The sequence below is a fragment of the Sphaerodactylus townsendi genome, linkage group LG06 (assembly GCF_021028975.2).
Source record: "Sphaerodactylus townsendi isolate TG3544 linkage group LG06, MPM_Stown_v2.3, whole genome shotgun sequence".
In the NCBI taxonomy this organism is placed as follows: Eukaryota; Metazoa; Chordata; class Lepidosauria; order Squamata; family Sphaerodactylidae; genus Sphaerodactylus; species Sphaerodactylus townsendi.
The window spans coordinates 52,640,936-52,663,271 of NC_059430.1; the positions used below are offsets into that span (position 1 = coordinate 52,640,936).

A 22,336-nucleotide genomic window follows, 5' to 3' on the forward strand; every position below is an offset into this window, starting at 1 on the left:
ACCAGAGTGAACAAAAAATGACATTCAAAACATTAACTAACAAAAACTCTGCAGGTTAGGCTAGAGAGAACTGCATGCTGCATGATCAGTTATAAATTGCTTCAAGTGAGTGCATAATTACAGTAATTTAATGTGAATAATCAATTTTATTATAAAAACAGAACCATTAAGTGATTTACAGTTATTAGGAAAATGTATTATTCAAATGAAATGAACTTCAAGTCTCAGCAGTTATTAATAAAAAGAATAGTATTTAGAACATATTTGCTTTTCTGTTTGTTTTTTTGCTTCCTAACTACTAAATATTTCTCTTTTGAAAAAGTTGGATTTTAAACTTTCCTGATTTTTTAACCTTATTTAAATTTGCATTTGAGTGCTACCCATATGATTCTATCTTCAAGATTCAATATATTCTAAACCCACTGTTAGCACGAAGGTGGTAGTAAGTTGACAGAATGTGACAGAAACCACATATCATTATAGTTACATGACAGGAAAATTAACCAGAATCTCTGGAATTGGCCTATGCTAAAAGGAAATGCTTTCCATTTCCATCCCACTCTTCTCAAAATGAATGTCTACAGATGCAGGAAGATAGGGCCCTGGATCTCCACTTTTGTGCACTACCCTAAGATTCTTTCTGAAGGGAACAAAATAGCACCTCTTAGAAAATGTCATATCTTTTTAAAAAATTTCCTGCATAGATTTCTATGCACAGAGTCAGAGGCGAACCTTGGGAAGGGGGGAGGTCTTGAAACCCAGATGCCACTTTTGAAATTCACGCGGGGCACATTTCAGCTGTTCCCCTCCTCCCAGGACCTGCTGGCAGCCCGGCTGCCTGACCAGTCCTCTCGCCCAGCAAGCAGGGTCTGGTGGAGGTGCAGGGGAGTGTTGGTGGGCAGCAGCAGCAAAGGCACCCTCCCGCTGACTTGGCATGCATGATGCATGCAGTTTCCAAGTTTTCCCAGTCAGGTTTCCCAAGTGCAGCCCAGCAAGCAAGGCCCAGTGGGGAAAGGGCACTGCTGGTGTGCAGTGGCATCAAATGTGCCCTCCTGCTTGTCCAGCAGGCATGGTGTGTGCAGCAGCTCAAACTTGGGCACTCCAACTTTCAACAAAGACAGCGAAAGAGAAACCCTGACAAGCCATGACTCTTTTGGAGGAGGAAAAGCAACTGACTGGGAAGCCAAATGTTCTCCACTTAAATCTGCCATTTCAAGGGGGTGGAGATTCTGATGAGGTGGGAAGTTGTGCAGTGTCTGAGCTGTCTAGTGGGCTTCACTACAAAGGCCAGGGAGTTGGTGGTGCTTCAGGGTGTGCACAATGGGCTTCTCCTGGCTGGTGGGGACAAGACTCACTGCCTCAGCATGCTGGACAAAGCCAAGGGCCTGGCTGGCTGTGGTAAGGTTTGGCTCCGGCACTCACCAGAAAAAGAGGTGGGTTTCTGACTTTACCTCTCCATAGTCGTGAAGTCATTCCCAGTGGTTGGTGGGTTGGTGTGACTGATGGTTGGGGTGTTGAGGCAAGAGGCTCTGGCTCACCTCCCTTTCTCTCACACACACCCTTTCTCTTTCCCCCTTTCTCTCTTTCTTTCTCTTGCTTCCCCCCTTTCTCTTCCCCCCACAATCTTGGGGTGTATTAATAGGGGCATAACATCCAGATCTCAAGAGGTTGCGGGGACACCATTTGAAAGCTTGCCCCAGGTTCCATTTTATGTATATGCACAAAGGATTTGTAAGTGTAATCTCTATATATATAAGTGAATTCCACTCACTGACTCACTCGCCAACGGAACTCAGAAACCGCCGAACCTACGCACTTGAAATTTGGCACGCCGGTTCCTCATGTGCCCGAGGCGCTTAATAGAAAACGACAACAAGAAGCAGCTGCAAAATATGCAAAAACCAACCCCTCCGTCAACAGACAGGCTGTCAGGAAATACGCTAAATGTCACCCCGATATTCACAGACACACATATTCACACATATGATTACATACGCGCACTGCCACCCTGAAGTTGACAGGCTGTGAAAAAGTATTCCTCCACAAACCCTCACATTAACAAAACCTCTACAGACAAATACTATCAAAACCAATTACAAACCGCACTGTCACCTTGGACTAAGAAACATTTGTCAGGTTTTGCATATGTGCATCACATTGATTACTGTGGAGACAAGGTTATTGATCTCTGCATTTGATCACCCTGTCCTTGCTGTCGTGCTCTGAAGTGGTGAGATGAGTCCCCAGGAATGTGCTGCAGTGGCAGTACCGTCCAGCTCCCTGCCCTACAACCCTACACTCTTCACAGCCTTTTCACTCATCAGCATCCAATGGTGGAACACTTTCTTTCTGCATCCTGAAAATACAACAGCTGCTTCCAAATGACATCTTTTGGAGCCCACTAGGTGAAAGACAGCAATGTCATTCCAACATTCAAAGTGCACGGACAGGTCTACCACAGGATAGGAAGCCTCATGGCTGGACCCCAGCAGCAGCCTTCATTTCTTCAGATATACTTTGTGGGGGATGCCAACAATGAGAGGAACATATGATGTGGAATCTACCCAGTCCTTAAGCCCGAACTGGTTAGTCAGCTGTAGAAGCTCCTACACGAACACCACAACTACATTCTGGAATTCAAAGCTGCGATTGATTCAGTCCCTAAAGACCAGAAGGATTTCCAAATAGTGATCAATGCCAACCAAAAGCCTTCTGGACAGCACTGAGGTAGCTTCAATGCCCCCACAACTGTAGAAGTTGCTGCTCTCATAGTCAGCCAGGTTTTCAAGAACAGAGACATCATTCTCCACAGCAGAGACAGCAAGTTGAAGTGGATCAGTGCAATGCACCGCTCATAGGACGCTCTCCAGTACCCTCCGATGTTCTGCAGTCCATTGACATTCCTAAGCGCGCTGTGCAAAGCAAGGCTCCTCTCAAAAAGACCGTATCAGCTGCTGAGTTCTACAGCTACAGAATAATGGAGCATGGTGGTGAAGATTGCTACCTGCATCTGTTCAACAGCCTTTTCAATCAATTCCTGGTTGATATGTACGCAAAAATTGAGACCGAAAGACTAACCTGGATTCGTCACAACCAGACCACGCTGCAAAGTGAGGAATATGTGCACCTCAGAGACGCCATCACAAGAACTGATGCCCAGTCATCACAGCTTGGCAAAATGGTTGTCTTACCATCTTCTTTCACTGGAGGGCCCCATTTCAAGCATGAGCGAACTCAAGATGCTATGACATATGTGCGGCACTATGGATGACCCGATTTGTTCATTACATTTACATGCAATCTGAAGTGGCCAGAGATTGTGGACGTCTTGAAGCAAGGTCAAAAACCTCACGATAGGCATAACATAATTGCTTGGGTTTTCCATTTAAAAGTCAAACATATGATGAAACTCCTCATTAAAGGTTGCATCTTTGGCACAACTAGGTGCCACATGTACTCCATGGAATGGCAGAAACGTGGCCTCCCCCACGTTCACATTCTTCTGTGGCTGCAGGAAAAGCTGAGACCAGAGTCTACTGACAAAGTCATAGGTGCTGAACTACCTGAGGCCCACCTAGACCCAGCCCTCTATGAGATTATCAAAACTACAATGATTCATGGCCCATGTGGGTCCCTCAACAAGAACTCATCTTGCATGGTAGCTGGCGTCTGCACCAAGAAATACCCCTGGCCCTTTTCGATGGACACTCAAACAGGAGAGGATGGCTACCCTCAGTATCGCAGGAGATCACCGGCAGACGGTGGGTTCACTGTCAACATCAGTGGAGTTGATGTCGACAATTGCTGGGTCGTTCCATACAATCCTGTTCTGTCTCGAACCTTCAAAGCACATATAAATGTTGAGTGCTGCAATTCAGTCAAATCCATAAAATACATTTGCAAGTATGTCAACAAAGGCTCTGACCAGGTGGCATTCACCATTGAAGATCTGGACGAGGTGGCAAGGTATGAGGCAGGCTGATACATAAGCCGCTCTGAGGCAGCTTGGCATATTCTCTGCTTCCCCATTCACGAACGGTTTCCCTCTGTTACGCATCTTGCTGTACATCTTGAAAATGGTCAGAGAGTTTATTTCACTGCAGACAATGTTACTGCACGGATCACCACCCCCCCCCCCCAAAACCATGCTTCTAGCCTTTTTCAAGCTGCGCACAGTCGATGCTTTCGCAAGGACTCTTGTATATTGTGAAGTTCCAACTTTCTACGTATGGAGAGAAAACCAATTATCCAGAAGGAAACAAGGTAAACCTGTACCAGGTTATCCGGGGGTGAAGAAAGATCAGGTTTTGGGCAGGGTGTACACTGTTCATCTCGGCAATGCTGAGTGCTACTACTTATGCCTCCTCCTACACAAAATTTGGGGATCCACGTCATTCACTGCCCTAAGAACTGTGGCAGGGGTAATCCACACGACACTCCAATCTGCATGCAGAGCACTTGGCTTGCTAGAGAACGATGCTCACTGGGACCACACTTTGGAAGAAGCTTCAGTCTCCGAATTCCCTAACAAAATCTGTGAGCTGTTTGCCATCATGTTACTGTTTTGCCAAGTAGCAGATCCTCTGAAACTGTGGGAAAAATATAGACACACCCTTGGGGAAGGTGTCAGAAGGCAAATGGAGTGACAGTGCGGAAGTGCTCAATTGGTCCCTGAAATAGCTCACAATCAAACCCTTATCCTTCTTGAGGATATATGGTCATAGCCATGGTTGGGAAACCACTCTCAGAGTTCAGATTTCGACCATCTTCACGAGAGCAAGGAACCATTATCAGCAACTGCCAATACCTCAGTGAGCTGTCTTACAATACTGTTCAGTTAACCGAAGTCGTTAAACTGAATGTCCCAAAACTGAACCAAGAACAGAGGGAAGCCTACGATGAGATCATTCACAGTATTGCTTCCAGTTCAGGCTAGCTATTCTTCCTTGACGCTCCTGGTGGCACTGGCAAAACATTTCTAATCAATCTGTTGCTGGCCAAAATTAGAAGTGAAAAGAACATTGCTGTTGCTGTCACTTCTTCTGGTATTGCAGCTACCTTGCTTGACGGAGGCAAAATGGCTCACTCTGCCTTCAAGTTACCTCTCAACTTCAACCATTCTGACACCCCACTTTGTAACATCTCGAAGCACAATGACATAGCTCAAGTGCTTCGTGATGCCAGATTGATCATGTGGGATGAGTGCACCATGGCTCACAAAGGAGGTATTGAGGCCCTAAATAGGACCTTCCAAGATATTACTGGCCACAACTGTCTTATGGGTGCAATAACGGTGCTTCTGTCTGGAGACTTCAGACATACTTTGCCTGTTGTACCACGAGGGACACGTGCAGATGAAGTGACAGCTTGTCTGAAGTCATCCATTTTATGGCCTACAGTGAAAATTCTGTCCCTCACAGTTAACATGCGTGTACACCTTCAGTGTGACCTGAGGGCAGAACAGTTTACTAAGTTGCTGCTTGATATTGGCGATGGAAAGCTTTTGGAAGAGGACGGAAGGATAGACATTCCAAGAAACCTTTGCAATGTTGTGGGAGATCTCATAAGCTTGACTAATAAAATTTACCCCAACCTCCATCAGGTTGGAATGGACTGTGGTTCATGGCTCAGGGAAAGAGCTATTCTCACACCACGAAACGATTCCACAACTAGCATTAATAACTTTCTCCTTGAACAGTTGCCGATGGACAATATGAAGTACACCTCAGTGGACACTGTAACTGATGTCGAGGACGATTATCCCACTGAGTTCTTGCACACTCTCGACCCACCAGGCTTACCACCTCATGTCTTCAACCTCAAGGTTGGAGCTCTAATCATGTTGTTGCACAATCTAAACCCTCCTAAATTGTGCAATGGCACCAGGCTTCAAGTGAAGGCTCTGTACAAACACATGATCGAAGCCACAATTTTCACAGGCATCTGCCAAGGAGAAACCGTATTTATTCCCCGCATTCCTCTAATCCCATCAGACAACCACTTCGAATTTAAATGGCTGCAATTTCCCGTAAAACTCTTGTTTTGCTGTTACTATCAATAAGGCACAAAGGCAGAGTTTGAAAGTGGCTGGTGTAGATCCAAGGCGTGACTGCTTCTCCCATGGTCAGTTGTACATGGCATGCTAGTATTTAGTAAATTTCTCAAACTGCATGGGTCAGAAGTTCATTTCAATTTCACCTTACCGTTACTCAACTTCAACAAGCCATACATTAGTATTTGGGTTTCTGCATTCCATTTTCTCCCACTCCCCATAGCGAAGCATGGGCACTCTGCTAGTAGTATATACACAATTCATGTGAAACATTTTGAGTGCATAATTACTATGATTTAATGCAAATAATTATCAAAACATCAACAATCCAATACCACCTGAGGATCTTTTCTCTATTCAGACAAATAATCCTGAACCAAACAAGCTCTCAGTACCTCCATGTATATGGGCCAAAGGACTTAAGTGATTTTTTTCTACAGCAAATCCCTTCAAAGAAAACGATTTGGATTTATATCCCCCCTTTCTCTCCTGCAAGGAGATTCAAAGGGGCTTACAAACTCCTTTCCCTTCCCCCCACACAACAAACACCCTGTGAGGTATGTGTTACCTAAGACTTACCACTTAGGTAAGTCAAAAACAATGAAAGTTCACTCTGGAATTGCTACATGTACTGTACCAAAATCTGAGTTGATCCTATCACTCTACTGGTATGACCACAACTACACAGCCAGAAAATTTCTGGCCATGAACGCCTTTGACAATAGAATGCAATATTGCCAAATAACGCGCCAAATCATGTTCATCCGTGATTCCATTCCCTTCAGGGCGGCCCCCATCCCAGAGATTGCCGGCATGGAGTGTGTCGGCCTAGAGTGGTTGGCCGTGGAGAGGATGGCAGTCCTCCTGGTGTACCGGTCGCCTAGCGCACCAGGGGACAGCCTGCTGCGGCTGCTGGAGGTGGTGGCGGACTGGGCAGACGCGGTTCCCCAGTCTTGCTTATTGATGCAGGGGACTTTTAATGTCCATGCTGACACCTTTCGTAATACCAGTGGCTGCGGACCTGGTGTCATCCATGGCGGCACTAGGCCTCTCCTTGGTAAGTTCTGGCCCCACTCATGAGGCCGGCCACACGCTGGATTTGGTCTTTGGTTTGGGGGGTTAATATGGTCATATCCTCTACGGATAGAATGCCATGGTCTGACGGCCGTGCGCCTTAGAAGGTTGGGATGGCCCTGCCACGCCAAACCCGTCTAGGCGAGGGGCTGATTTATGCCAGCCCTTGAGACTTATGGATCCGATTGGTTTCCTGAATGCTCTAAGGGACCCTGAACCGCCCGGCACACTCGATGAGCAGGTGGAGGACTGGAACTCCCGGCTCTCCGATGCACTTCGAGATTGTTGCTCCCAATCCTCTTAAGCCCGTGTTGAGCGGAAGGCTCCGCTGGTATACCGAGGAGATAGCCATATGAAACGGATGCTTAGGCGACTAGAGCCAGTGTGGCGGAAATCTCCGCTGTGGCGCTCTTGTAGCGAACACATCTTATAGGGCGTTTATGAAGGCCTATGAGATGGCAACGAAGAAGAGGCGAAGAGAGCTTTCTTCTCCTCCTCTCTTGCGTCTGCTAGCTCCCGCCCGAAGCGCCAATTATTTCATTATAGGCCGGTCTTTGACCTCCTTATCGGAAGGGTCTACAAATCATCAATTGGCTATTAGCTGTGAAGAGGCATTCATGAGCTTTTTGCAGATAAAGTCCGCGTTTAGCTTCGCCGGGACCTTCCCGCCACGTTATCTACAATTAGTGAACTGGAGGCTCCTTGCGTCTTGAGGCCAAATTGTTTGGCCCAGTTCTCCCTGCTCTCGAAGCAGCTGTTGACAGAGGCCTTGGCTGCTGTTAGACCTACTACCTGTCCTCTGGATCGTGCCTCCTGAAAAGCTTATAAAAGCTTGCGGTAATTCTGACTACGACCCCATCTGTTGAACATCATCAATGGCTCCCCTTGAGCAAGGGGTCTTTCGGATGGGTTAGAAGGAGGCAGTGGTCATACTCTTGAAAAGACCATCGTTAGATCCAGGTGATCCTGGCCAATTACAGCCCGTCTCAAATCTTTTCGTTTCTGGGAAGGTAATTGAGAGAGTGAGTGTTAGGAGCAGCTTCAGGAGTTTCCCTGGATGGCGCTGTTGGCTTTCGACCCCTTCCAGTCCGGCTTCCGTGCTGGGCATGGGGCCGGAGACCACTCTTAATATCGCCATCACAGACACGCTCCGGTATGCAACTTCGACCCGGGGCGGATCGGCGCTGCTGGTTTTGTTAGATCTTACCGCAGCGTTTGATATGAAGTCGATCACGACGCTTTTGACCATTACCGCCTGGCGGCTTCGAGAGTACGGGGCACTGTCGCTTCAGTGGATTGCCTGCGTTCTCGGGACGGAGTCAGCAAGTGTGGTCGCGGGGATGAAGCCTCCCGGAGGTGCCCTTCAGTCGCGAATTACGCGAGGGGCCTGCGTTTCTCGGGACGAGTCCAGCTTTAAGTATTGATGCTGAGGGGATAAGCCTCGGAGAGTGCCAGCTTCAGTGCTTGAATATACGCAGGGGAAGCTGCTATCCACGCTATTGATTTAAACATCTATATCGCGACCACTTGCTCAGTTGCAGTCTTGGCGGAGCTTTGGGCTGGAATCTGTCATCAATATGCTGACTGACACTCCAGCTCTGATTCTGTTGATGGAGGGGCCGGTTGCCGCCCCTGCGACTCTCCAGCATTGTTTGGAAGCGGTAGCTGGTTGGATTGCAGCAGAGCAGAAGTTGCAGCGCTGAATCCCATCGAGATGGAGATCCTCTGGCTAGACGCGCAGGGGGTAGAGGTTAAAGGGATTTCAACGCCGCCGGTGTGGGAGGGTCTCATTGGCGCCCGACCCCCCTCTGTTACGCCAGTCCTGGGGGGTCCACCTGGATTCGTCTCTCTCAATGGGAACCCAGGTGGCTGCCATACAACCAGGCGTGCATTTTTGCATCTTCGCCAGGGCCGGCGGTTGGCTCCCTTCCTCTCCCAGGCCGGATCTGGCCACTGTGATCAGCCATGCAGCGGTCACCTCCAGAGCTGGACTATTGTAACTTCGCTGTCACGCCCTTGGCCTTCCCTTGCGTTTGATTCCGGAGAGTTAAAGAACTGGTCCCAACATCGCGACGCAGCATACGCCTGCTCACAGGGAAAGCCTTCAGAGAACACATCCAGCCTGTGTTGCGACAGCTGCATTGGCTCGGTTGAATTCGAATCATCTTCAAGGTGTGGGTTTTGACCTTTAAGGCTTTGCGCGGCCTGGGACCCTCGTACCTTCGGGACCGCATCACCCCATATGTCCCAACTTCCGGCCTCTGCGGCTCTGCAGAGGCCAACTTACTGGTGGCCCCCGGCCCTCTATGATCGCGGCTGGCCTCCGCGGCGGGCCAGGACCTTCACGGCACTGGCGACCTGGTGGAACACCCTTCCTCCAGCTGTCCGGGCCCTGCGGGACCTGGGTGAGTTCCGCAGGGCCTGTAAAGACTGTGTTGTTCCACCGGGCCTTTGGAGTGTCCAGCTGCTGATATGGTGCCCCCTTACTGCCCTGCCCCTAGGGCAGTTACATCAGGGTCCCCTCATATTGAGGGGTCCTGCCATCCCCCCTCATGGGGGTAGGTTTTAAATTGGGGTCGGACGCCTTTTATTATGTATTATGGTTTTTTGCTGTTTTATGAGTTTTAAGCTATTTTATGGATTACTATTAATGTTTGTTACTGCTGTTTTAAAGATTTTAGTGACTTGTTTTACCATGTTTTATGCTGTACACCGCCCAGAGCCCCTAGAGGATGGGGCGGCATAAAAGTTTAATAAATAAATAAAAAATAAATAAATAAAATAGCTATTCGTTTTTTGTGGGGCTGGCCTCTCGCCCAGACTGGTGTTGCTGAGTGTGCTGTCCCCCTTATCTGGGTGATTTACAGTCCATCCTGGCTTCTGCTGGCCTGGGAGCAGGTTGTCCTGCCTCGCTACTCCTCCTGGGTCTCTTGGCTGGACTAATGGGGTGTCTGGTGGCTGGCTTGGGCCTAAACTCTCTGTCCCAGCCTTCAAGGTCTTTCCACAGCTCTCTCTCCTGTCCTTTCTCCTTCCCTCTGTTTCTCTCCCTCTTAGGTCCAGGAAGGTCTCCTCCTCCTTCAACCATGCTGGAGCAGTTTTCCTATAGCCAGCTGGCCTGGGCTGAGGGCCTTGGTGTGAAGGCCTAGGATGAACAAGCCTCTGCCACTTGCCTTTGCCAGCTGAGGCAACCACTGGCTCCAGACATCTTTTTTGTCTCCTTAGTATACAACACTGCTTCTAGAGATATTGCCTTCAATTTTATTTTTTTCTTGATTATTCTTTGAGATTTACATTAATTGGAAATAAACTATGCATATTCCTTGCCAGATATTTTATCATTAGCAGCAGGAAGAGAAAAACAAACTATGGGTTACTTCATCAAGAAATAAATGTGATTCTTTTAAAAAAGAAAGCATTCATCATTCCCATCTTTAAGAAGGGTTCTCTTTCAAACCCTGGGAATTATAGACCTATCAGTTTATTGGTGAACATAGGAAAGCTCTATGCTCGCTTCCTGTTAAATATACTCTCTTCTTTTTAGGAATATACTCTATTCTTTTTTTCTTTTTCTGTTGAACATACTCTCTTCCCTCCCCCACAATGGTGTTTTTACTGGCCCCACTGGTCTTTATGCCCCGTGCGGAATGGGACTAAGACAGGATAGCTTCATCAGTCATTGGTCCAAAGCAATGGAATGTAAAGCTGCCTCAATTGGACTATCCTCTTTATTTCTTTTGCATCTGGGATATGATACTGCCCTAAGATCAATCAATCTATGACTGTTTTGCCTATTCAGAACTATAAAGTTACAAATCTACACAAAATACAGATATGTGATGATGGCTTAGTATATCTTGTTTTGTGCTATTTTTACTTTCTAAACATATGCCTACTGCTCATTTACTTAAAGCACCTGGAATCACTACACACAAATATGCTGCACAACAGTTGATTTTTCTCCACACTAATTAAATCAATTTCCCTAGGGGTGGTGGTTTTTTGGGTTTTTTTCAAGGTTTTATATTTAATTTCTAAATTTCCTGTCATTACATGAGAAGTTGTATAAAAAGAAAATATCACAGTATCTGTTCAGGATCAACTTCTACAAAAGATCTTTAACATTCAACATAAAAACCAATTCTCACTGTATTATACTCACTGTATTTTACTTAAACAGATTTATTAACAATGGAGACTTCAACCTTGACTAATCAAGCAATGCGCTGTTTGAGGAAACTTATTTATATTCATGGACTGCCATCACAATATGTGCACATTCTGCTTTTGTGTCTATGGTTGGAGCATCTGTTAAGGGATCTTCAAGCATAGCTGTTGACTTTGTACTAAAAAAATGGAAGGGGGAAACGGAAACAAACAAACAAACTTAAAAAAATCCTTGTCCTTTTTCCTCCATACAGGTGCTCAGTGTTTTCAAAGGTGACAATTGTAAATATCTGATGATTGAAGTGGTAATTGCTATAGTTTAAAATGCTTATAATTAGATCCTTGGGTGTCCTGGACTGATGCTACTGTGGAATAACATCCATTGGCCCACCAAGCAACAAGTAGTGCTAATATTACAATAATAAAGAGGGCCATGAACCTTCAGTACTTAAGAAATATTTATTTCCCTCCTTTTCCAAACAAGTGTGCCAACCATTTTGTACTTTACTTTAAAACCAAGATCATTTTCTGAAGAAAATGGGCCTTTAGATTTACACATAGGAAGTCTTCTTTGGCGTGCTTAAATTTACCACAGTAGCCCACTAGCTGCAGGGTTGTTTTTTTAAAAAAATAGTTGATCAACTCTTCCTTGATCACTCAGAAAGCAACAATAAACTAATGTATGCAAGGAAACACTGTTTATTGAAAACATACCATAATGCATATAGCAATTTCCCCTGGTAGGATCCAGTTGAATTGCCTTCAAGAAATATTTTTCAGCCTCGCTCTTTCGACCCTTGATGAAAGAAGAGAAATACAAATTACTGGAGATAATGTCATTGCAACTTTGCCATGTGCAATGTCCTATAAGAGAAGGATGCACAATGAAAATATATGTAACTGAATAACTAGATTCCTTATTAACACAAAGATTTCTCAGTTCATTTTTCTGAACTTACAATACAATTTGTAGCCAGAGCAGAACCAAGCTGGCTTACCTATTCTTTCACTTTCCTGCTTGATGTCTTTTTTGAAAAGTGTACTGAGAACTGCCTTTTCATGATACATTCTCTTGGAGTCTCCTGCTACAGACCCTGGGCTTAATCAAAAGGCATTTATGATTAGGGATGTGAATTCAGTATCCAAGCTGAAAAAAATACCCGAAAAACACCTTACCAATATTTGGGATATATTTTTTAGGGTTGGTGATTTGTTAAATCTGAATTACTAACCCCCCTTCCTAAAGAAACCTTTTATTGAGGATACTACGAAGCCAAGTGTAACGGGGTCTGTTATATTCAAGGCGAGGGAGAGATATTATCCCACCTCTAGCCACCAATTGTAACGGGACGTGTGTGGCCTACAATCAAGGTTCCCACTAAACTGACCAGTGGGGTTTCCTTGGTCACCCAAAATATCCCAGGCTGCTGTTCAGGGATCTTCTTTTTACTCTGTTGCCACCATTAAAGAGAAGGAACTAGAATCCCAAAACTGCTGTGGCTGCCAAATATAATAAAGGATCCCACCTCACATTTGCTCTTGGTCTGAGGGGAATGTCCTTCAGAGTCCCATATACAAAAATGGGGGGACTCAAAATTGGCTGGGATTCTAGTCTCTCAGACAGGCACGCTTCAACCTTTCACACACAAACGCAGGGTGGCACGAGGGTAACTTGAACACAACGAATGAAATTTATTTTAAAAACTGGCTCAGAAGAGGTACTAACATTTCTTAAACTGGCTCAGAGAGGTACTAACGCTTGATGGTTTCAGAGAGGTTCTTTTCACTTAAAAATTAAGAGCTTCAGATGTTACTTAGGTTTCACACACACAGAGACACACGCAGGTGTCTCTTCAGGAATGATTTTGTTTTAGATCTACTAACTTTCTTCACAGACAGACACTAATCCTTTCTGATCCACAACCCACTGAATACACACACACACACAGTCTATGCCCTGTGAGATTCTGGCATACAAAGCCTCCCTCTCTCACACTAATCCCAAACTGGCCTCACTGCCTCTGGATCGGGCTTTTCCCAGACTGATGTTACACAGGGGTAGGACAGACTCTAGGTCTGGACAGTGTTTACTGTCAAGCCACTGACTGGCGTGTCACTTTGTACCAAACTCAGGGCCTCCTTTCTCTGGCAAGCCTCCTCAGCTTGTAGAGTGACTGGACTTCTGTCAGCTAACACTGATGACAGAATCCTTCACTTCAGATCTGACAGACTGCTCTCTGTCAAACTCTGGCTCTTCCTGAATCTCTCTCCCAATCTTGACTCCTGATCTCTGTATCAAAATCTCTTCAGATAGAGTGTATCTCCTGACAGGCTCTGCTCTGTCTATTTATATTGCCAGCACTCTGGCTCCCCCTATCCCTGGCCATAGGCAACTGTACCTTTGCTCGACCAATCAAATGGGGTCCTTAGTATAGTGGAACCTGCTGCCTTAACTCTGGCTGTTACTAAGGTCTTTTCATTAGGCCTTTTACACACACCAGCCCTTCAGTGTGGGGCAAGTCCGTTACACCCAGCATTCTAGTTTGCCCCTCCTCTGCTGTCTCAGCTTGTCACTTCTCTCTTGTCCCAGGCTGGGACAAGAGAGGTGGGAGGAGAGTGGGTAAGATCTAGCATGCTGGGCTGAGAAGACTGTCACCTGGCTCTCCTGTGTATGCCCTTTTGGGCTAGGACAGGAAAGGCGGGGCAGAGTGAGCCAGATTCTGCATGCAGGGCTGATGTACACCAGCCCTGCATGCAGGATATGTCTTGTACCTTTCAGGTTCTTTTTTTTTTACCGGAATATTTTCAGTATAGAGCTGATGGATATCAGCTCTATTGGTGGATATCAGCTCTATTGGACTTCACTGAGTTAAAAACATGTGAACCCAAAATGTATCCATAGTTTCTATTGGTGCTCAAGCCTAGTATTTTTTTCAACCAGATACACATCAGATAATCTCCAGTGCTAATAAGTTATCCCAATAAACCCTGAAAAAAATTCTGAATAACAACTGTTGCTGAATAGCAACAATTAAAGGGCTCTACTGTTGCTTGATGGGCTTTTCCTGCCTTTGGACTGGTTTTCAGGGCAGAGAATCCCAGGGTGATGCTGAAGGTCATGATTTCTGGAAATCCTTAAAAAAATGTTGGCATCTCAAAGGTCACTTTTCACACAGTATCTCACACACATGCAAAAACTGTAAGAGGAAAGATACCCAGCAGCTGCATGAGAGGCAGGTGATAACAGGTATACCAGAGCACTACCTCACTCCACCTATACCATTTTTGAGTGTCTGATGGAGCAGAAGCGATCCTGGACTACCTTGATCTTTGAAAACAAGATTGTGTGGGAGGAGAGCCGGCTCAACCAGGATGAGTGGTTGACTGTCTTTCAGACCATGGAGGACCTAAAACCCTTTAAGGACTACCTGTAGTTGCTCTGGTCTGACATGACAACCCTGGCTCTGGTCATTCCCAGGTCACCATTTGGTGATTCAAATGGCTTGTGAGAAGATAGCTGCCTTTCTGGATCCAGCTGCAAGACATGTAGACTTGCTTCCAGTAACACATGCATTGAGTCCCACTTCACCCTCTCATCAAACAAAAAGTCTCCATGTTAGTGATCATGTGTGACCTGCCCATCAAGGGTAGGATTGCTGAATTGGCAACCAGCTCTTTTACTGGACAGCCAAGCTCTCCTGGCACTTTAAGTTCATGCAGGCCAAGAGATGCAACATTAGCATGAGCAGAGAAAGCAGAGGTGCAAGCTCCCCTGCCAGCTCCCCTGTGAGGCAGTATCTCCCCCCCCCCCACTGTGACAACCACTAAGAAGACCTTACATATGGAGACTCAGCCCCTCTGGGGGCATGAAGTGCCTGAAACAGGTTACATCATCTGCAGTGGAGAGGGTGTACTTTGCTGAGCCCTACAAATCCACTGAGCTACTGGGCCACAAAAGAGATGGTCTGGTTGGACCTCTGAGTCATGGCTCGACTCGTGTGCTTTGACAAGCATACAGAATGATCATGTTTTATCCCACTTGGGCAACATAATCAGCCTGCATTGTTCATGCCTATAAACCTAGACAGCTGAACAGGTCATCTTGCTGACAGTCAATCTGACACTGTTTACCAACAAGTTCTGACTTTCAGAGTGAGTGAAGTGAGTACATGCTTGTGCCTGTATCCTCACTCAATCAGTGTTGAGAAGTCAGGGCAAAATGCTCTTCTCAAAATTAAAATGTCACTAAAAACAAGCAGCAGGACAGTTATTCAATCTGATTTGCAGAATCCTCTCCATCCCTAATGCCATTTCAAAGCAACCAGCACAGAAATGCCTCTACTTTACCATAGCAAATGTGTTACACAGAGGGATGCTGGAAGTGGTTTTCAGTCCCAGTCATGTATAGCTACAACAAAATTGTTCTTCATCTTGTTTGAGCTAAAAGGGATAGAGAATGACAGGAACTTCTGTGTCTAACAAAAACTAGTAAAACTCACAGGGGCACCATAAATAATGATACTAATCCACATATGTGTAACTTTCTTCTTTGCTGAGGTGGAGTTGGAAAAAGGAGAGCAAGAGGTAAAGAGCAACTGCAGCACCTCAGGCTCCTCCTGTGAGGAAATAATGGTGTGTACGCTGCTGAGAAAGAAGGATCAGAATATACACCTCCTTCCTTCTGCTTTCTGATGGTAAGTATGTTTGGCCGTTTCCGCACGGGCATTTAATGGCAGCCTGGAGACGGCAAAAACGCCGTCTCCAGGCCGCCATTCGCACAGGGGGCGCAGCTGCATCGCAGCCGCGCCGCCCTTGCGCCGCCCGACTGCCACGAAGCTGGCGTTTCCCCAGAGCGCTTGGAAGCGCTCTTGTTGGGGAAACGCCGCCTCGAAGCCGCTGCCGAGCGAACGGCAGCAGTTTCGAGATGCCTCTCCCACCCTGCCCTGCGCCGCTGGAGACACGCCCCTCTGCCCTGCGCCGCTGGAGCAGGCGCGCAGGGCCAGGGGGGCGTGTCCCCAGGCCTCGGCGACGCGCCGGATGCCCGGGGACATGCCGGGTCGGCCGGGCGGCGGTGCTCTGCGGCGCCGGCTGCCCGGCTCTTTCCAGGACAGTCCGTGCAGACGGTCCCAGTGTCGTCGGGTCGGCGTTGGAAACACCGACCCGGCCGTTTCTGCATTCGTGCGGAAACGGCCTTTGTCAGTGGATTGCCTTTTGTTCAGCTTGGCTTGAAAAGTGGTCCCTTGTGATGGTTATGCTGGGCTTCTGTGAATTACTCTTGGTTCTTTTTTTTTTAAAAAAAACCCTGCTGGGATTCTCTGGTTTGACATTGGTTTTGTGGTTTGCACTGGTTTCTGCTGAGCTTCTCTGTTACACACTGGTTCTGTTGGCCCAGCAAAAGTGTCCTCCCTCTTGTCTGGCTGTTTTTCTGCCAACTTGAAACAATGAAGATTGGAGTGAGGCACCATCTTTGGGCATCCACAGCACTGGATCCCTGACCCAACCTTCTTGAAACTTGCGCGCCCTTCTATGGACAGGCACCAGCAGCTCTGCTACCAATTTGCTGCCTCCAGCTTAGAAAACAGTCCACCCACCCACATCTTGACAACTTCCCCGCAGGTTACAATGGAGCGGAATAAATTCAGATTCCTGAATAAAACCTGAATCTGAATATCATACTGGTTTTGGAATTCTGGAATAGTGGGAACACCAAAAAATTTGGCTCCAATATACTGAAATCCAAAAAGTACCATTTTTAATGCACAACTGTATTCACTATTCAAAAACTTAGATTCAAAGGTTTCAGGAATTCCCTTTAGAGAAACATTTTAGCATTACATAGAGGTCTCCAAGTAAGTTCAGCTCATGTTACTGCCACCTGGAAAGGAGGCATTTTGGTTGTTAAGGACTGACAATATGAATCCTCCCCACAATATAAGATGTCTTGAGGTACAGGTTCATATACCGGGGTTATTTCACAGTTGTACTATTTAACCTTGCAGAAAACAAAATCAGGGCTGTGGCAGAAAATACGTTACTCGGGATATCTCTACAACTGGGAAATTAATTAGCAGAAAATACAGTTTATATTGCCCCTGTACCTTTTCTTATTAGCCAACGTCAATTGATACTTGCCTTAAAAACCTTCTATATGGATGGAATGCTGAGATAAAATGATTTAAAATTCTAAACAAAACAGTAAGCTGGAACACATGGAAGCTAAAAGCCAATGCCTACTAATAGTCAATCCTATCTGAACATTTTCCCACAAATAAATACCTCTCATTGATAGAGTCCCATGCTTAAGTTTTCTACCAAGTCTAATATATCCTTAAATCTTTCACTCCACTTGTGGTAAGTATAAAGAAAAAAATACACACAAGGGGAGAAAATGAATGAAAAAAAAAAGAGTTATCCAGTAGAACCACAGAAATAATTTGGATTACAAATATCACTACACATTAAAAAGAAACACAGGGTCACAAAGCATTCAGCATCAGGTCTCTAAAACTGCAACCCCAGACTGGAATATACTGCTAATGAATTAACATTTATATTCCTTGTGCCACTGCCCTGAACAGAACACTATTAGTCCTAGCAAGCTAATTATTATGTCTCATTTCACACTTGGGTTTCTCATCCTGTAAGAAAAAGAACAGTTCATTCTTGCCTATTAAACCTCTGATTGAAGTATTTACCAATGTCAAACATTATTTTTCAGCTAATTCATTATACAGAATATGTTAGAATGTTGTACTTAGTTTTTTGCAGAAAATCACTGGCCAGTTGGTAGCTGGCAGAAGTTGGGAACTAGTATTCCATATGGGGACAACTACAAAAAGTAAGGGTTCTAAGACAAACCAAGCTCATTAACAGAAAAAGGAGCAGAAAACTTTTCCTGTCCTGACACTCTGCATGGGAGCTATGCTGTAGGTCATGTCTTCTACTTCAGTGTCGCCTTTACACAAAATCTGTTAAAATAATTACAAGGGAATTTTCATGCTCTAGCCAAATACTATTTTTTCAGTGACATTTTCCTGTTATTTTTTTAAAGCACTATTAAAGACACACATTTGACAGCTTTTTGTCAGCTGCACAATAAAGAATCTAGTCTAGTTCAGTGCAAACATTTGGCATTTACCAAACGGTCCTTTCTTGTTGTGACCTGAATGATGACATTTGTAAGTTGAAACACAGGGCAATAGCTGACTTTTATACAGCTCCATAAGAGAAATTCAATACATCAAGGACAAAAATACTAGAGAGTTGCATATAACAATATCTTTTATCAGTTAAGTCAGAATCTGAACTAAACAGTTCAAATGTGTCAAATTCATATTGTACAACTGCATGCAAATTCTTCTATGATACATATGGGTGCCTGACTTAATTCCATTTTCTTTGCATTTTTAAATAGAATTATTTCCAAATTAGCAAACAAGTATGACAATATTATGTGCTTTTCTATTACATGTTACAAACTGGATATGAACATGAGTTCACTTAACAAATATGGTTTCTGAGAAGTGAACAGCTGATTACAATTTAAGGTTTAGTTCTCAGGTAGCCCAGCAGTACTAAATTAATGCTGTGGGTACTACATGCTTTAGGAGAATTAGATCCATGACAGATGCTTAACCTGGACTAATGATCCAATTCCTGTGATGGGAAAGTTCACTTCTTCCACCACCCTTCTAATGTAATATGAACTTTGTAGATTTGCTTGAAATGTCACCTGGTGAGAGTGTAGGGTTTGAGAAATGGTTATTGTTCCTTTAAAGGCTATGGATGTTGCCCTTATACATCCACCTAACACCTAGGCTCTGTATTTCCATGTATGAGAAACAACCACTGACAGAAAGAATGGAGATATGAGCAGAGAACACAAGAATAGACAACTTCTGGCAACAAGATGAGCACAACAGCGACCACTAGGTGCAAAGCTGAATCACAGTGATCCCCAAAAATCACTGTGTGGATTTATCAATAAAATGTCAGCTGAAATCCTACAGCCATTTCAGAGCAGCTTTGGATGGTAACAAAACTCCAAAGCCAGCATATCTGGAGATGCACTGGCAGAATGCTATCCTAGAGTAAGCCCAATGCTTGTACATGTAGGCCAGGACAGAAACTCCAAGCGCACTGCCCTCCACTCCCAGAGAGCCTTCCCAGCAGTTCAGGGAGGCTTGCAAAACAAAACAGTTTCCCTGCCACCAAGAAGCCTCTATGGAGTTGAATAGATTTATGCAACTATTTCTCACCGCTGGCATAACCAGGCAGGGAAGTGCCCTGGGGACAGCAAACATGCTGGCATGGGGGTGCACTGCCCACAAGCCCCTTTTGCTCCCCCCTTGGGTGGGGATCTTTGTCTCTAGCAGTTCAGTGCATCTAGCTGAACAGAAAAACTTGCCAAGGCTCCCCAGTCTCACATTATGAATGGTAATCCCATCTTTAAACTATTCTCTTTTTTAAAGATTGATTTTATTGATTTTATAAGGAATTGGGAGGTTGCGAAATACTTAGCATAATGAACGATAAAAAGCTTGATTGCTACATGTTTGACTGCTGTCATAAAATTAAATTATGGCTTCTTTCATGAAACATACCAATAATTCTGTTTAGCTTTCCCATTTCCAATAACAAGCTTGAAATATATGTAGTTAAAGGGTGCTAATTACAACTTTCTCTGTTGCTACCAAGAAATAAACAATAAACAATGTCAGGCAGTTAAAAAAGTGAGTGTGTCTCCTGTTTTATAATTAGAGTTACAAAATTTTGGCAAGCAGACAAATACACTATAATTGAACGCCAAAATGTATGCACATTTAAATGCAAAAGTAATTTTATGGCATGTGGCCAATTCTAAAGGAAACAATGTTGACAGATGCCAGTTCTGAAAATAACTAAATTTAGAAAATGCTGTCATTTGCAACAGAAATACTAATGATTTGGATATACAACTTTGCTAAGAAGGAAGGCAAAATAAATTCAGTGTTATACAGAAGGACAGATGGATACAAAAATAGAAGCCCTTTCTGGGGGTTAGAAAACTTTAACTGAAATAAAAATGTAAGACACAAACTTGCACTTTATCCCTGAAAAGGTCATCACCAAACATTCCTGTTTACATTTAAACTATTTCTTTGTGCTAAGAAAATTCTGTCACAGAACATACCTAATCTTTAGTATGACAAACAAGGACAAAGTTATAAAATGAATTGCAAGGGACCATATTCTCATCTCATAAATTTTCTGAAGTGAAATATTGTTTATTATTTCACTAGATTATTTTTCCATAGACTAGCAATTGTGTATCATGACTTATAACTGAAAGAATCTCTGGCCAATGGCTTTCTATCAAAATATATGAAATCACCTGATTGATTTATTCCAACAAGATGCTAGTCTACAGCTGATGGCCTGTACACAATTTGTGACAAATGCTTTTGAAAGTCTCAGCTTACATGCTTTAGCTTTCCAACATCTCCCTTAGCACTGAGTTAATTCTAAAATTTGCCCTGCCCTTCCATGGCATTAAAGAAGCTAAATCAATGGCAACTAGAAACTCTGTAAACATAACTTGCCGTCAAAATCCTTGGTGATAACAATATCCACTTACTAATGGATGATGGATGCCCCATAGGGTGTGAACCAGCTAGTAGGAATATAATGGTATGTCAACCCTTTATCTTTATATAACCTCACAGTCATACAGCTGTTGCAGCTAATACACAATCAATCAATACCAACAAAATTAACTCATCCAATAGATTTTAACACAATGGCTGGTGAGATTAAGCCCACCATGACTAATGTCAGTATGTTATGATGAAACAAACACTTTTTGAAATTTAAATTCAGCATTTTTACTTATTTTTTACTATACCATCTTTCTTCATCTAGAGTTAACTTATGTTTGTCTGCTTCAAAACTCAAGCAGCAAGTAGCCTGTCACTGCAGATACAACACCATAGATAAGACATTTTTTGGTTAAATGCCTAGCTAGACATCCAGCTAGAACTGTGAAAAATTCAGCCTCCATTTCTCTGTCATTTTCATGATGAATTTTTTGCTCAAAAAACTTTGGTCAAATGATAACTATTCTTCACAACAAAGATCTATCATTTGAATCTTAGAGGAAAACTGAAATGCTAAACATTTTCCTAATAAAATTAAATTTGTTTCTCATCAGAAAACTGACAAATTACCAAATCAGAAAATGTGTTCTGGATCAATCCTTTGTACTACCAGTTACTAATCAGCAGTTAGTTTTAACAGTGTTTGCCCCTTAAATCCTTCATTAGATCATAATATCTTAAGGAATTTAGACCAGAATGATTACAGCACAATATACTGTCAAATAACCGAGTGCTGATCTCAGGAATCAAAGATAAGAACAATGAAAATAAAGGCATGGTAATACTTGTTTTCAAATTATTTGCTCCTTAAACACTAAATTTTTGTTGTTCTTAAAACTTTTTTGGGGAGAAATATCCCAGTGAGCTATACTTTTTAAATACTATATTATTTCATATGTGGTTTGTGAAACAATATTTTTATAGTGACTTTAGGTCTAATGATCACAATCTCACCAGCGATTATCTTACAGTATAGATTAATTCATTTTTTCCCTCTACAATTATACTCTGTCATATTATAATTCAGCATAACATATGTGAAATTTTCACAAAATTGCTCAGATACATCTCATAACTGAATACTAAACTTGTACAAATTTAAGCAAATTAAACATGTGCAGTTTAATAGAACACAATTAGATTATCTGCTTAACTCTGTTTTTTTCAATATCTTTACAATAATAGCCTAAATCCAATCACACAATTCTGAAGACTTAAGGTCACTTTGCGCTCTTCAAGGAGGTGATGATTTCTAACTATTCTTTCTCTCTGATTCTGCCCTCCCCCCATTTTATTTCTGAAGGTCAGCACATCCACAACAGCAGCACAGTAGCCCCAATGGGAATCTGTAGTGGCAGGAGGGTAATTGGCAGAAATCACAGCTGCTTCTGAAGAAAATGAAAATGCCCTT

The 22,336-nt window shown here is 43.9% G+C and overlaps 1 protein-coding gene across 1 annotated transcript in view; it reads right to left on the minus strand.

The window, feature by feature from the left end:
* The window catches only part of TMTC2 (transmembrane O-mannosyltransferase targeting cadherins 2), a 261,000-nt gene that overhangs the window by 28,914 nt on the left and 209,750 nt on the right, over positions 1–22,336 (minus strand). Inside the window, exon 9 of the mRNA XM_048499966.1 lies at positions 12,005–12,086. Within this exon, the coding sequence (XP_048355923.1) occupies positions 12,005–12,086 (82 nt within the window). The remainder of the gene's footprint in view (positions 1–12,004; positions 12,087–22,336) is intronic.